Here is a 13,887-nt window from a genome sequence, read left to right as displayed (position 1 = left end):
CACTGGAAACAATCTCAGACTTCCTGCCAGGCAGGAAATTTAAAAAAAATATAATCCCATCTCTCAAGCTTGAATGAAGTCAGCTTTCAAAATTTCCATGGAATTTGGTGTGATTTCTTTCTCCAGCAAATTTTGATTCTTGGCACATTTCAGTGTGCCCATGAGCATGCAAGGCTTAGGTGGCTCAGAAGAACTAGACCCTTACGGTATGCTCTTAGTCACAAAGATTCAGGTACTTTTTGCAACCAGGAACAGCAATTTAACAGACTAGGGAGAGCAACGGAGATGTCCAGGTGTATCTTGGAATCTGCTGCACTTTCAGCTGTTGTGTCTCATCCAAAATGTTTTAATGAAGAGACTTAAAGACAATTCTGTGCCCCAAGAACTTAAGCCAGCTTTGCAATGTGCAGAGGGAAAGAGGTGAGGGGGCAAAACAAAATTCCTGCTGCATCTGCAACTCTGCTAATGCACAAAAAGAAGCTGCCCTCCTAGGAACTGTGTTTTATTACAAGTTAGAAGATTAACCTGGTATTTTAAGGCCATGCTCTAATTAAATCTTTGGCCACCCCACTGCTTTCTCCCCCTCTCTGTGACACTTACCCCGAACATCAGAGATCTTGATGAACTCTAGCTGTTCTGCAAGTTCTTTCACGACATGGTCTAGGCTTTTGGCATCTGTCTCCAGCGCACTCAGGTCAGTGTCTGTGCTATTGCTCTTCACAGATAAGGCTGACAGGTTTTCTTCTATGTCAGCTATCTTAACTGTAACATCTGCTGTCAGCTTTCTGTAAAACAGAGGCACAGGACTCAAGAGGGGGAGGAGGAAGGGTTGTAAGCCTCAGTGTTTCACTTTACTGAAGAGTGGTGGTTAAAGCCGTGCTGTGCTGAGCTTCTCCCACGGCAGGACCTGTCCTCCCTTGTCAGAGCTGTAAGTGATTTGTAACAACATGCCTATCTAGAATACTGGTCTGTTTCCTTTATCATACAAAACTACTTTTTAATCTACAGCACGTTTATAAACTCAAAGCACCAAATTGCTCAGAAAACAGCTGCTTTGTGTAAGATTAACTGGAGGCAGATTCCAGAGGACTGGTGTAATTCTCTTGTATCATGGCAACTGCATGGGTCAGAGTTGACTACTATGATCCATACATAATTTGCTTCCCATCCCACACAGCTACAAATGCAGTTTTGATTACTACGAGCTCATGGGACAGATTTGAACTTCAGGAAGCGGGGGGAGAAACCCTTAGTTTTAACACAATGGATTCTTTTAACTTGTCTATAAAGATCCCCCCTCACCAGCCGTTTCTCTAGGGCTATGAAAGTAAACTTCCCGCCCTCAGCATTCAGGATGGCCTCAGTGAGCCACAGAGCAGGTTTTAGCCAGTGGGATAACCCTAAAAGGAAAAAGCAAGTGTATGTAACACGTCAGTGCTGCTGCAGAACAGAAGTGGGCATAGGAAGCTATTCCCATCCATGGTGATCCCACTGAACCCAGCATTTCCTCATTCTGAAAGAATCAGGCAGTATTGATCAATTTACAGCACTCTCAATAGCCCAAGACCCTGCTGTTTTCCAGGAGTCCTCCAAAGCCCAGTACTACTTCTGTACAGCTAGAGAGGAGCAAGAATATATATATATATATATATATATATATATATGTTAGGAAAAAACAGCTGCTCTGACCTACTTCAGTACACACAGAGCCCAAATGCAGTAGCAACCCCCAGCTCTCGAACTGCAGGGAGGGAGCTGCAGGACAGAAGTGTATCCCTAATTGAGACATTTGTGCTTTAATCCTTGTCCCTTTGCTTTGTGCAGTCCCCTTTACAATGCACGAGCAAGTCTCAGCAGTTGTACATAGTGCTAGAAAGCATATGTAATCCTGCCTGATTTTCAACTGCCCCATCTCCAAAAGCATAAACTACCATCTTTTGTATCCTTAGTCCTAAACCAAAATAAAAGGCTCCTATCCTGAGCAAAATGGAAACAATCCTTGTTATAAAGTTGGTGCTTCCCCCCACACATGCTCAGAGTGCAGAAAGGAGCCCAAGTTTCCAACTCATCAGTCACACACGGAAATCCAGGAATTTAATCTCTCCCCTCCTCATTCTCTCACATAATAGCAGTGTTTGTCCTTTGCCCCGGGGGGGCGCGGGGTAAGCATGAGTGGCTCTGTGGTAATTAGCTGCCTGGTGCGCAGCGGGAGCAGGAGGACCCCTGCCCAGAGCATGGCAGCTGCGCTGCTCCTACCTTGCCCGGCCAAGTTTCTGCTCACGGGGCAGATGCTCACTGCTGCTGCTGGGCACGGGGAGGTCCTCCACCAGCGTGAGGAGCCGCAGCGTACCTCACCCAGCTGGAGGCGCGGAGCCAGGCTGTCAGCTCAGCATGGGGACGTCACTCAAGTAAATCCCAGCTCCTGGCACTCCCACTCCCTCCCATGCTGGACTTAGCCCTGTAACTACAACTGTACTCACTCTGCTTCCTCAAAGAGATTTCCAATGTTCTTCAGGGGCTCAGCAGCTGGATTTTGTGCAATGATGGTTTTAATTTCACTAAGCTTCTCCTCCAGGGTGTTGAGTGTCTGCTGGTATGGGCCGGTGACTCCAGTGATTTTGAGGGCATTAGCCCTATCCAGGAACTGCTGGGTCCTATTAGCCAGCTCGCTGATGATCACGTCCCAGAGGGCGAAGCACTGATGGCACGGCACACAGTCAGGAAAGAAGCCTGAGTAGCCCCGGGAGCACTTGTCGCAGCGTGGCCCTTCCACCCCTTCATTGCAGATGCACTGCCCGGTGGCACGGTCACACTGCGGGGTCTGGATGCCACGAGGGTTGCAATCACATGCTGGAAGGAGAGGGTGGCTAAGGTGAGGGAAATTATGGTGGCTTTGGCAGGGAGATCATTTATAATGAAGTGGTGAAAGGAGTATAGCAGTGGTCTGTGCCTGGATTATTAAAAGCTAATTGTGGATGTGTCTGCTTGGGTATGGGGGAACTAGGGCTGAGTGTGAAAGGGGAGAGAGAGAGGAAATACATTTGCACATCTCAGAAACAGTTATAATAATGGAACAAGGATGTACACTTCTCCATGCAATGTTTGGATGTCAACTGGAGAGCAACTGAAGACAAAGATCCCAGTTTCACTCCTACAATGAAGAGTAAGCAGAGCAAGGCTTTCCAGATAGAAAAATAAATGACAGGCAGGCACAGAGCAAAGGGTTTAAGAGCAAAACATGAGTGAAATGGGAAAATGGTTGGTTGACCAAGGAACAATCATTTACTGCCTCCTCAGCACAGGAATAGGGATCAGCTGTGGAATCCAGCAGACCAAAAACCAACCACCTTCCCCTGTGCCTCCCACAAACACCACAATAAAAGGAGATAGATGATTACACAGCACTTCAGCAGCAAAGCTCCCTACCGCAAGAAACTGTGGGTGCTAAATGCTGAGGTGGCTTCAAAGAAGAACATTACAAATTTATGGAATAGCAGCCCTTGAGAGGTCTTCTATGCAGGGGTACAGGGTCTGGCTCAGGACATGCTCCTGCCACCAACGGTGAGAAAACATTCACAACATGCATCAAGGAGCCTGGCACTTGGCTGACATTTTGGGTATACAGAAAAGGGAGAAAAAATTCAAGCAGTGAAAAGTAGAATAAAACTAAGAATGTGGTCGTGGGCAACCCTGTCTGAGGGAGAAGAGAGAAGTCTTCTCCAACACGGGTACTAACAACCAAGAGCCTGCACGCTGTCACCCTCAAATGGGAATGAGGACGATTAATAGATTTAATTTTTAATTACATCACACTTCGAGCACCAAGTAGGGAATTATTATTGACACCTTTCTGAAATGAACTTTCATTCTTTATTTTTGTAACTGTGAATACCTATCTATCTTTATATACTAGTCAGGTCAGGTAAAACCCAGGGGCTCCAGGTAGTTGCCAAATGGGAGTGATAAGGTCTGAGCAACACCCTTTTTTAACAAGCTTTTAGAATAAAGATGCATTTCTTTGGCACTAACCCACCATGAAGTTACTCCATTAACTTACTGATGCATGGTCATTTCTAACAGCACAGGCACACTTTGTACACAATAACACTATCAGGAGAAGCATTTCCATGCAGTGGGGCTGCCACTTGACCTCTCCTCCTCCTTAATTACACAGGCAGCAGCAACAGAGGAAATCACCAACCTGCAAAGCCTTTAATAAAGGGACAGCAGCAAAGAACAAAAAGAGAGGCCTTGAAAATATGCAGGTTATCCACCTACCATCATGGCAGAGTACACCAGAAGCAGGTCAAGCACAACTTCCTTTAATATGAAAAGGACTATTACACCTGATAAAATTGCCTTCACTTATACATCCATTTACCAGGCATCCTTGAAGGCAGTTAATGGCTCAAAAAGGTCCATAAATCAATTTGCACACCCTAAGCACATGCCCTCTTGAAAAAAAAAGGGCAAAACACAAAGCCGTTTTCAAGATTGTACATTGTTTGCCTCAATGCCAAAACACAGTGGTGGTCTTCAGTTCAAAAATTACACAAAGAGCCTCAGCAGAACAAATCGCTCCTCAACAAAGTGACTTTCTTGTACAATGTGAATATGATAGGCAAGAGACAAAAATAACTTCTGCTGCCTGCACAATTGAGCAAAATGGTCCTTTGTTCTTTGAATTATACCCTGACACAAGAGATTGTTTTTACTTTACATCGAAAGTGCTTAAGTAGTCAACTCACCATGGAATATGTTCCCTGCAGGCAAACCCTCGAGTTCCTGTTTGAAGGTCAGTTAACCCTTCTGTCAACTAATAAGGCCCTCGGAATAATGATGAATTGTCCAAATTCCTCTGTATAGAAAAAGGCTAAATGGCATGTGGGTTTTCTCAATGATCCTGAGATCTGATCAAGTTACATGAATACTTGCTTCTGGTAAATCAGATCACTATATTTACTTGCGGATTGAAAAAGCTTAAAGCGGAAAAAAAAAAAAACCCACGATGTTGGTAATTCTACTCCTGAATACCTACATGTTCAGGAAAGGGAAATGACATGGCTTTAGCAGCATTTACATGGTAATGTAGATTCCAAAATCTCTGGAGCCAGAAAATGCTGGGGAAGGGGAGAGGAGAATTAAGTACCAATTAGTTCACAAAGGGAAAACCCAAACTCCACAGCTGTTTGTTGGGAGATAATAAAGAACAAAGTAATTTATTCTAAAAGCAGCACAACAGCTGGAAGAATCATCACATTTCTAGAATTCTACGAAACTTCCAAACTGAGCTTTGTGGGACCCATGAGAAAACTGTACAAGGTGGCTAGAAACATTACTTTGTGTTATTTCTCCATTTCAGGATTCTCTATCAAGCCCAGAAGCAGGCAATGCTGGCTCTGAATTACCTCAGTAATGTGATTCCAACATATATAAAATGGCTTTCAAAAGTGCTGTTTTCATACTTGCTCCTTCTTTTATTATCTTCCCAAGTCATTAACCATGCACAGGTCCACACCAGCTTTCAAACCAAAAGGTAAAACTGAAGATAATTTTATTTCTGTTTTTAAGTAAAATCCATAGTTTAAAGGAAAACAAGAAAAAGCCTCCCTCAGTACAGAAATAAGAAGATTCTAGATGATTTTATTTCCATTTTGAAAGTTTGAGAGGCATTTCTACACATTGGTCATACAGACTCTCTAGGTATAGCCCTTGGACAATTGCTTGCTGTGTCACTGACTGAAATATTTTTTAAATTCTCACAAAAGCATCACTGCTCCTCTTACAGCTCACATCTCATGAGCAAATCTTTCATCTTGCAAATGACACATGCATGCCAGTGTTTGGTTACATGTGATCTTCTTTTTTAAAATCTAGATGACCTTAGCCAGGTGCTTCCACTAGATAGGATTGAAGTTGTCTCTGTTCCTCACTAGAGTCAATCTCTAAGTACTTTTATCAGAAGCTGGGGCCCAATTTCTGGACACTGCATTAATAACAAAATCAAGCCACCAGAAACCCACAGACACTGCCCTCCAAGGTCATGTGGAACAGGACCTCCACCATCTCCAACACCTCTAGTGGCAGAGTCCCATATCCTGCACCCTGGCCACCTCCAACAGGCTATTTTACACCCAGCAAGGAACATGTCCAAGGCCACTGCAGAATGCATCTTCCCTTTACAGCACAGTAGGGATTGAACCCTCCACTGACTTCAGCTGTGGCCAGTTCTCAAGAGGAAAGCAAGCCCAGGCCAAGACCATATAAAACTTTCTAGTTAGTGCAGAGCACCTTGAACACTGTGGGCCACTGGGCAAATAGCTCAGCACACAGCTTTCACCTCTGCCTCATGCAACACCTGCCTGCCAAGAACTTCAGTCTCCATGAGATTTTGGGGCACAACTTTGTCCTAAACTGATGAAAAAGTGACTTTGTTCTGAAGGGACAAAAGCACAGCGACAGTGGCAGGATTCATGTGAAAGGAAAGGAGGTCCTCCTAGGTGACACAGACTGGAAAAGGCTAGCATAGGATTGGCAAATAGTTCATGGAAGAGTAACTGAGCGATACACCCATCATTCATGATGATGGGTGCACATCCACCAAACGGATTCATGTGACATTTGCTTAGCACTGCCAATGAACTGGGATGTGAAAACAGGAGACACCTTCCTATCACCTGCTAGAAACAGAGCAAACACTGTGCCAGAATGATCCAGCACGTCATGCTCAGCATAATTTTTGGCCAGAGTACCCCAGCATCACCTCTAGCTACAGTGGAGTTCTTACTTCTCTAACACCTCCTTTGTTAATGTCCAACTATTCCTATATGTGAGTCAATTCCTATGCAGCCCAGTGCTAATGATGCCCTCTGTTACAGTAGTTTTGGTTCTGATGTACTCAAACATGCTAACTCAAACATGGTCTTCACTTGGCTCTGGAGATTTCTGCTCTAACCAACACAGTCATAAGTCTGATGTAACACCTGAGTAGCTATACCACATCTAATTTTAGCACATGCCTGGTTAATCTCAATTTTTTCAAGAAAACAAGAAACACACAGGCACATCTAGGGATGCAGAAGGGTTTCAAATATTACTCCATAGCTAGCTATGGCTTTATATTCCACTTAACATTGTCTTTCCCTGTTCCACAAATACTAAGTCCTGTAAGCTCTTTCTAAATGCCTTGCCTATGCTTATGTGACTAGAACCTGGGAAAATTGGTTCATTTTGCAGTGCAAAACCACACAGATGTTGAATTTACTGCAAGAGATTTAGATGCCTTAATTAGTTTGGGTTGGAAAATGGCCTTCAAGACAAATGGCTGATTATCCTCCCTTCACACAGAGGGGTGGATCAAGGCCAAGGTGAAAGGCGGCAAGTTAACACAGACAAGGCTGCTTGCTTTGAAGATCAGTGTTATACAGGACATGGCAGTATCTCCCATGGAAAATACAGTGGAGGAAAAGAAGTCTTTTGAAATCATTGGCCAAAGATTTGAGGTTTTCAAAGAAGATAATTACTAAATTAAACAATAGGTTTCTATTTTGAAATATCATTTTGGAACTGGATATATTGGGTTTTTTAATTGAGTGTTTAACTCAATCAGACATTCTTCTGTGGCATACGCCGACTTAGTGAAATCACATTTTTGACAGGAAAAATTTCTAGCCAGATTCTTCAGTCAGGATCTGCTGATTAAGAACTTATAAAAGATTGTACCTGCATCTGTTCACAAATGCATGTGCACATATGTGCATGCACACACATAGTATCCATGGGTAGTTTTTATAGGACCTCAATCCATGCATTTCTCTTTCAGTAATTCTTTTTCCTGATCTTAAAGATAAAAGTAGCACTTATACATGTTTATTGAATGCAGTCTTGTAGAAACCTAAGGGGAGAAATCCCAAAGAGGTAAATTACTAGCTCGAGGAGTATGCTTTGGGCTCACAAGGATCTATGAACAGCTTTATCTTTCACTTAGTCTGACAGCTCTGATACCTTTTCCTCTGATTTTAAATATCTAGAACTCACTTCTATTAAAACTGCTCTAATTTAATGTGGCATATTTGCATATCACTTTAAGGTGTGTTAGAGCAGTTGATACTACAGCCAAGATGATATAATGGATACTGAAAGGGATGTATGAAGATCAGTCTGTGTTTAACACATTATTGCAGGATGCTAGGAACCAGCAAGTGTCATACATCATCCTACACAGAACAGAAATAATTTTTGCAGAATTATTTTCTTTACTGCTTGAGATCAGGGACAGAGAGCATTAAATGTTTAACTCCTCTTCAGAAAAAATACAAAGGGTTTGTTCAAACATGATTTCCTGGCATCATTTCCCAGTGGTAGTGAGGCACTATGATGAGAAAACCATTCAGCAATTTGTAAGGTTGAAAGTTTTGCAGTGCTAGCAAATTTCTTCTGAATAATCAGCTATTGATTCAAATTACCCTGTAAGCATATTGCTAACTCCAATGTTGAGTGTTAAGATAAGATCCCAGCCTAGAATTACTGGAGTTGTGCTGCATTTTATCATGCTTGCAGACCTTGCCAAAAGTGCAATTTTCTGGAAACAATCAATATATATTACAATATTTTAAGACATAGGTTGATTGAAATTATGAAACTTAGAGTGAAAATTGCATTTTCTTTAGTGTAGAATTTGTCTGACTTCCTTTAGACACATCACAAAAGAAAAAAACTCATCAGCTAATTTTTCTCCCTGCACCATACCTATAAAAGCAACCTTTAGGATGCTGGTATTAAATTAAGACTATGAAGGCTATTCTTAAACGGCAACAGGGTAATTTTCAGTGAACAGATGTTCTGGCACCAGGTACATAACAAGACTAAAAACAGAGAAACAACTTTCTGCCAATGTCTGCAATGAATATTTGCTAAAAACATGACTTTTTTTTTTTTTCATTTTTGTTCAATTAAATTCTGTTTTTTACAATAGGGCTTGATACTCAAGTCCAACACAGAGTATGGACACACTTACGCTCCTAGTAAAGGGGATACAGCAACACAACATAACTCTCAATCTCACTGAGTACCTTTTACTAACTGCACTCTGTTCTGTTTGTTCAGTTTATTAAAGCAGTAATGATAGTAAAATTGTCATCTCCTTTATATTATATGAGAACACATACATTTCAAATATCTACTATGCAAGGGCACTGTTTGTGCTGCATCTGCAGCCACGCTCTATCTCAGAGGCTTCCTGGGGGCCTGGAGTCTCCTGCCAGAATGTGCTTTGTGGGCTGAAGTCAGTGCAGAGCTCAGCATGCCGAGTCCTGCACTTTGGTTGCCAGGCTTTGGAAAAACTCCAGCAGAATGCCTGGGAGACTCGAGTTTGATGAAATTTGTAATCCTATTATTTACCACCTTAGCAAGGATTTTTATGCACACACACACTCACGTGCAGGCTTGCGCAGAGCTGCATATAGCTCGCAGCTAAAGCAACAGCTACAAGAGTCCTGCAAAGAGGCTGGAACTGCCCCGCTAGCAGATGATGCTCACAGCGTAACTCCTGCTCACTGTAATCCTCATAGGGACCTGCACAAGACAGACAGATGTGCTGGGCTTTTTCCTATACTCTACACCTCTCCTGTGCTTGTTTCAGGCATTATGTTAAATGAGTAACTTTTGTGCTTTTTTAGGGGCATCTGTGAGTGTGGGAGTGCACCCAGTACCGAGGGGTCGAGATGCTGTCCAAGCTTAGGCACCTCCCTTAGCTTGCCCCAGCAATCTGGTCCTAGTGTGACCTGTGGGGACATGCAGGGAGGAGATACCAGATGATGGTTTCTCTTCACTGCAGGGAGCACAGTCTACAAATCAGAGCACCCAGACCAGGTGCAAAAACTGATCTCCACCTTCTGCTTCACTATCTCCAATCTGACCAAGATTTACAGAAAACTAGTCACAGGCAGCAGCTGGCAATGGTCACCGCCATAGATGGGGATGGCAGGGAAGTGTGCCCTGGAGTCTGGTTTCTAGAGGAGTGTGCTGGGACCCCAGTGCCAGATCCACAGCTTGGTGCTGCTACAGGTGCCTGGGAACCCGTAGGGGACTGTGGCCCCTAGCCTGTCCTAGATGGGCCATTTTGTACATCTCCAGATAGCTGTGTCCAGAGGTTATTTGCAGGCACTTGTATTACATGACCTCACTATTTTTTTGTAGTAATAAAAAAATTTGTAAAGGGTGTCACAGCAACATGGGCAGTACAGTCTCCATTTCTCAGCAGTAGATTGTGTCTATAGGTGCCAACAGCCTGAAGACCTTTTGTGAAGGGATCACACATTACTGTCCCTTGAGTGATGCACCCTGTGATTTCCAATCTTGAGCAAAAGCCACTTGCCCTGGCCACTGGAGGATTCCACCCTGGAGTCATCGGGACTGACATCCACACGTCCGCATCAGCTCAGTCCCTGCAGCTAAGACTGTCTGTCCATACTCACAAAGTTCAGAGCTCTCACTGTTCCCTATCCAGATCAGTTTGTATTTTCTTTCCGAATACAGCACAAAATGTGGCCATATTGGCTGCTTGGGCCAGCATGCGCATGTCGCTGAGGGCAGGTGGCAAATGCCATCACCAGGAGTCCGTGCATCCCCCTGCAGCCAGAGCTGACCTCTTTGTGACGAATCTCTGTCTCAGCTCTCAGTTCCAGCTTCGCCTTGGCCACAGGCCTCATTTAAACTATTTTCCAGGGGCACTGCTCTGCAACTCCTTAACGACACAGTTTTCCAGTTTGCCTGCAAACTGTTTACCACCGAGAGCTGCATGTCTGCCAGCCTGAACATCACCCCTCTGCTCACCAGGACTAAATGAGAGCTGAGAAGTCACTTCTCTCCCTGCTGAGGAAGGATGGGAGACAGGGCAGGAGGCACTGACCCCACCATGCCAGGGACACTTGGCAGTGCCATGGGACTGGATGTGCTCCACAAGCAAGCACATGCTTGGAGCCCATCTGGGGCATCGTGTGCAGGCTACTGTGGCTCAGCCCTGGGCACCAGCTCTCCCCATCTGCCGCAGAGATCTCCAGTTGGATGCAATCCTAAAGGAAAATCTGCATTTCCATCCAAGTGAGTCTCCCATGTCACTTGAGGGCAGAAGGGGTGGCAGGTTGGAATGAGAACGTAGAGCTTGCATGCTAAAAACAGGGTCTTATGAATATATCCTCTCTTTACTTCAGAAACCTGCTTAAAAAGCAGGTTTTCACACACTCAAAAGATAGCAGAAACTCCATGAGACATGAGAAATGCTGGTACGCTGCAAAATCCTGCTGATAAGGTATGCAGATGGACTCCATCAGTAAATTCTGATGGAGACAGCTGATACCAAGAGACAATCCCTGCCCCAGAGCCGGCAGGGTCAGCACCCCTCACCATGTAGGAACACACACAGCCTCCCCAAAAGGCTACCTCGCCCCTTGAAGAAACCCAATATGTACTCAGGCAACTGGGACAATTCCCTAGTCCTTTCATCTGCTGCATTAACCAAGTAGCTGTGACCTGCCTATCTAGTTAGATAATGGGCTCTAAGGTATCTCTATTGTAAGGGATTTATTAAAGACCACAGCAGGCACATTCCTCCCTGCAGGAAAAAATACCTTAATCTACTGCAAACCCTCCTGGCAAAGGCTCCTATTTGAACAGATCAGAAATACAAGTTTGTTCTGGTCTGGACTGTGTTTGAAGTTACTTTTCCAGCTAATGAACAGACTTGTTTATAATGAAAGGACAGAGAGCATCCAGTTTTCTAAACAAGCGACTTCATGGCGCTCTGTTTTGTGGCATGTAGTTATGGCTAACTTGCTGCATGGTCTCTACTCCTTTATTTTCATCTGAAATGTAAGGTAAGTCTTCTACTAAATCAAAAACCTTCTTTTTTTTCAGGCCCAGTCTCCCTAACAAGACACAAAAGAAGACAGTGGTCTTCCACAATCAAAAGGCAAAAGAAACTATTTTCCAGACCAATATTCAAACCCAAACACTTGCAATATATTTTCTTACCACACCAGCTTGCCTGACAGCATTGCAACCTAATGGTTAAAGAGTTAGTTTCTAAACAGAGAGGCTTGTCTCTGCGTAAGGGTCTGACAAGAAATAAAATAAACCAGGCAAGCACCAGGCCTGGCTCCTGCCGTGCCTCCTGTCCCCAGAGGCACCCAAACCCTGGGGACAGACCCCACCATGCTTTCCTCCCCCACTTCCAAGGTTCGCATGGGCACTGGTGGGGGTCACCTGAGGGGCTCCTCCTGGCAGGGGTGTCTCAGTACACCAAGGGGTGACGGCACGCCTGGCCACCAGCCATTTCCAAAAGGAGCAGGCTCACCTGCAAAATAACTCACCTTGGCACTCCACGTCTGGGTCACCCCAGAAGAGCTCCTGGCACTCCTGGCAGGTCCGACCTCCAAAGCCCGGCATGCACTGGCACTGCCCTGTGAACTGCCAGAAAAAGCCCCAACAGTGATGTGACCAACTCAGCAGCTTGGCCCCGCACCGGAGCAAAGGCCAAGGTGTCAGAGCATGCCCTCACTCCCCTCACCTCGTTGCAGGCAGGCCCAAGGGAGCGCGCAGGGTCGCAGCCACACTGCTCGCAGCCGGCGCCACTGGCGAGCCTCCACGTGTGGGGGGCACAGCGGTCGCAGGTCTGCCCCACCACGTTGGGGAGGCACCGGCACTGCCCTGTGGCTGCCTCGCACCGGCAGTTCTCAGAGTCCTCGCAGTCCTCACGGATGGTGCCCAGGTAGTTGCAGACGCACTCTGTGAGGGAAAGATGTGTTGCCTCAACGTTAGCCTGGCCTTTTGTTACCAGCCTGCCCAGAGCTCACATTTAGTTTATTCTCTGAGTCCCCTGAGGTGCAGGCAGATGCTGGCACATGTCCATGCCCACGGCCAGGCCTGGCTGACCCAATGATGAATAATGCCCAGCACCATGCAAGAGCCCTCCTCATGTCCCAGGCTGGCCACCTCTACAGCCTCTGCCCCAGCACACAGGAGGTGACAGGAGCCCCTCACTCAAGCAGCCCAGCCTTCGCCCACTTCTCTTTTCCTCCCTCTGTACACAACCAGCCTCTGTCTGGATCTCGTCAGCCGGCTACGGTGGGGGATCTGCCTGGCATGGCCGATGCTGTGCCAAGCAGAGCAGGGCTCCACTTGCCCACCTCATGACCCATCTGTTCTGCTGGGCTTTGTCTGGTGCCAAGAGAGGAGGGTCTGCTTCCCTACTGCCCAGTTCAGCTCCCCAACATGGTCCTTGCTCCCACTGTCCAGACACATCTGCAGGGATGCTGGTGTAAACAAAAAAAACCCCTCACCCCGCCACCCCCATCTCTGGAGAAGAGGTAAACAAAGATAGCTAACAAGAGGGCAAGAAATGCCCCTCCCACAAAAGCCTGATCCTTTCACCACATCTAGATGCTGTCCTTGCTCTCCCTGTCAAATGTAAAGGACTCCCCATCCCTTCCAGGAGTCCCGCTGAGCTGCAGGGCAGCTGCACACAACTCCAGCTGGAGGTAGTAAGGTTTCTCCTCTACCCTAAATGCTCCCAGGTAAATTTAAAAGAGTTCAGGCAGCTGCTGACGCCCCATGACATGGCTGGCAGAGGGGCTGTGGCCATGTCTCGCCACTTACTTCTGCAGTCCTGCTGCACGGCGCTCCCATAGTAGCCCTGTTTGCAGAGGTGGCAGTTTTCGCCCTCTGTGTGATACAGGCACTTCATGCATGTTCCTGTCTTCTTGTCACAGGCCTCTGGGTCAGTGGTGTCGATGTTGTTGTTGCATTGGCATGGCTGGCAGGCACCGCCAACCTCGTCGGGGCTCCCAAAGAAGCCAGACGCACATTCATCACATCGACTGCCTGTTTGAA

The 13,887-nt window shown here is 45.8% G+C and overlaps 1 protein-coding gene across 1 annotated transcript in view; it reads right to left on the bottom strand.

The window, feature by feature from the left end:
• The window catches only part of LAMB1 (laminin subunit beta 1), a 43,349-nt gene that overhangs the window by 10,437 nt on the left and 19,025 nt on the right, over positions 1–13,887 (bottom strand). The window contains exons 19-23 of the mRNA XM_026868347.1: positions 13,654–13,878; positions 12,566–12,783; positions 12,369–12,465; positions 2,481–2,850; positions 601–785 (exon numbers count right to left, since the gene is read on the bottom strand). Of these exons, the coding sequence (XP_026724148.1) occupies positions 601–785; positions 2,481–2,850; positions 12,369–12,465; positions 12,566–12,783; positions 13,654–13,878 (1,095 nt within the window). The remainder of the gene's footprint in view (positions 1–600; positions 786–2,480; positions 2,851–12,368; positions 12,466–12,565; positions 12,784–13,653; positions 13,879–13,887) is intronic.

This window comes from Athene cunicularia (assembly GCF_003259725.1).
Source record: "Athene cunicularia isolate RWA chromosome 1 unlocalized genomic scaffold, athCun1 chr1_part2, whole genome shotgun sequence".
NCBI classification, from domain to species: domain Eukaryota; kingdom Metazoa; phylum Chordata; class Aves; order Strigiformes; family Strigidae; genus Athene; species Athene cunicularia.
The sequence above is the reverse complement of the archived record's forward strand: the minus strand, read 5'-3'. Positions and strand labels throughout refer to the sequence as shown.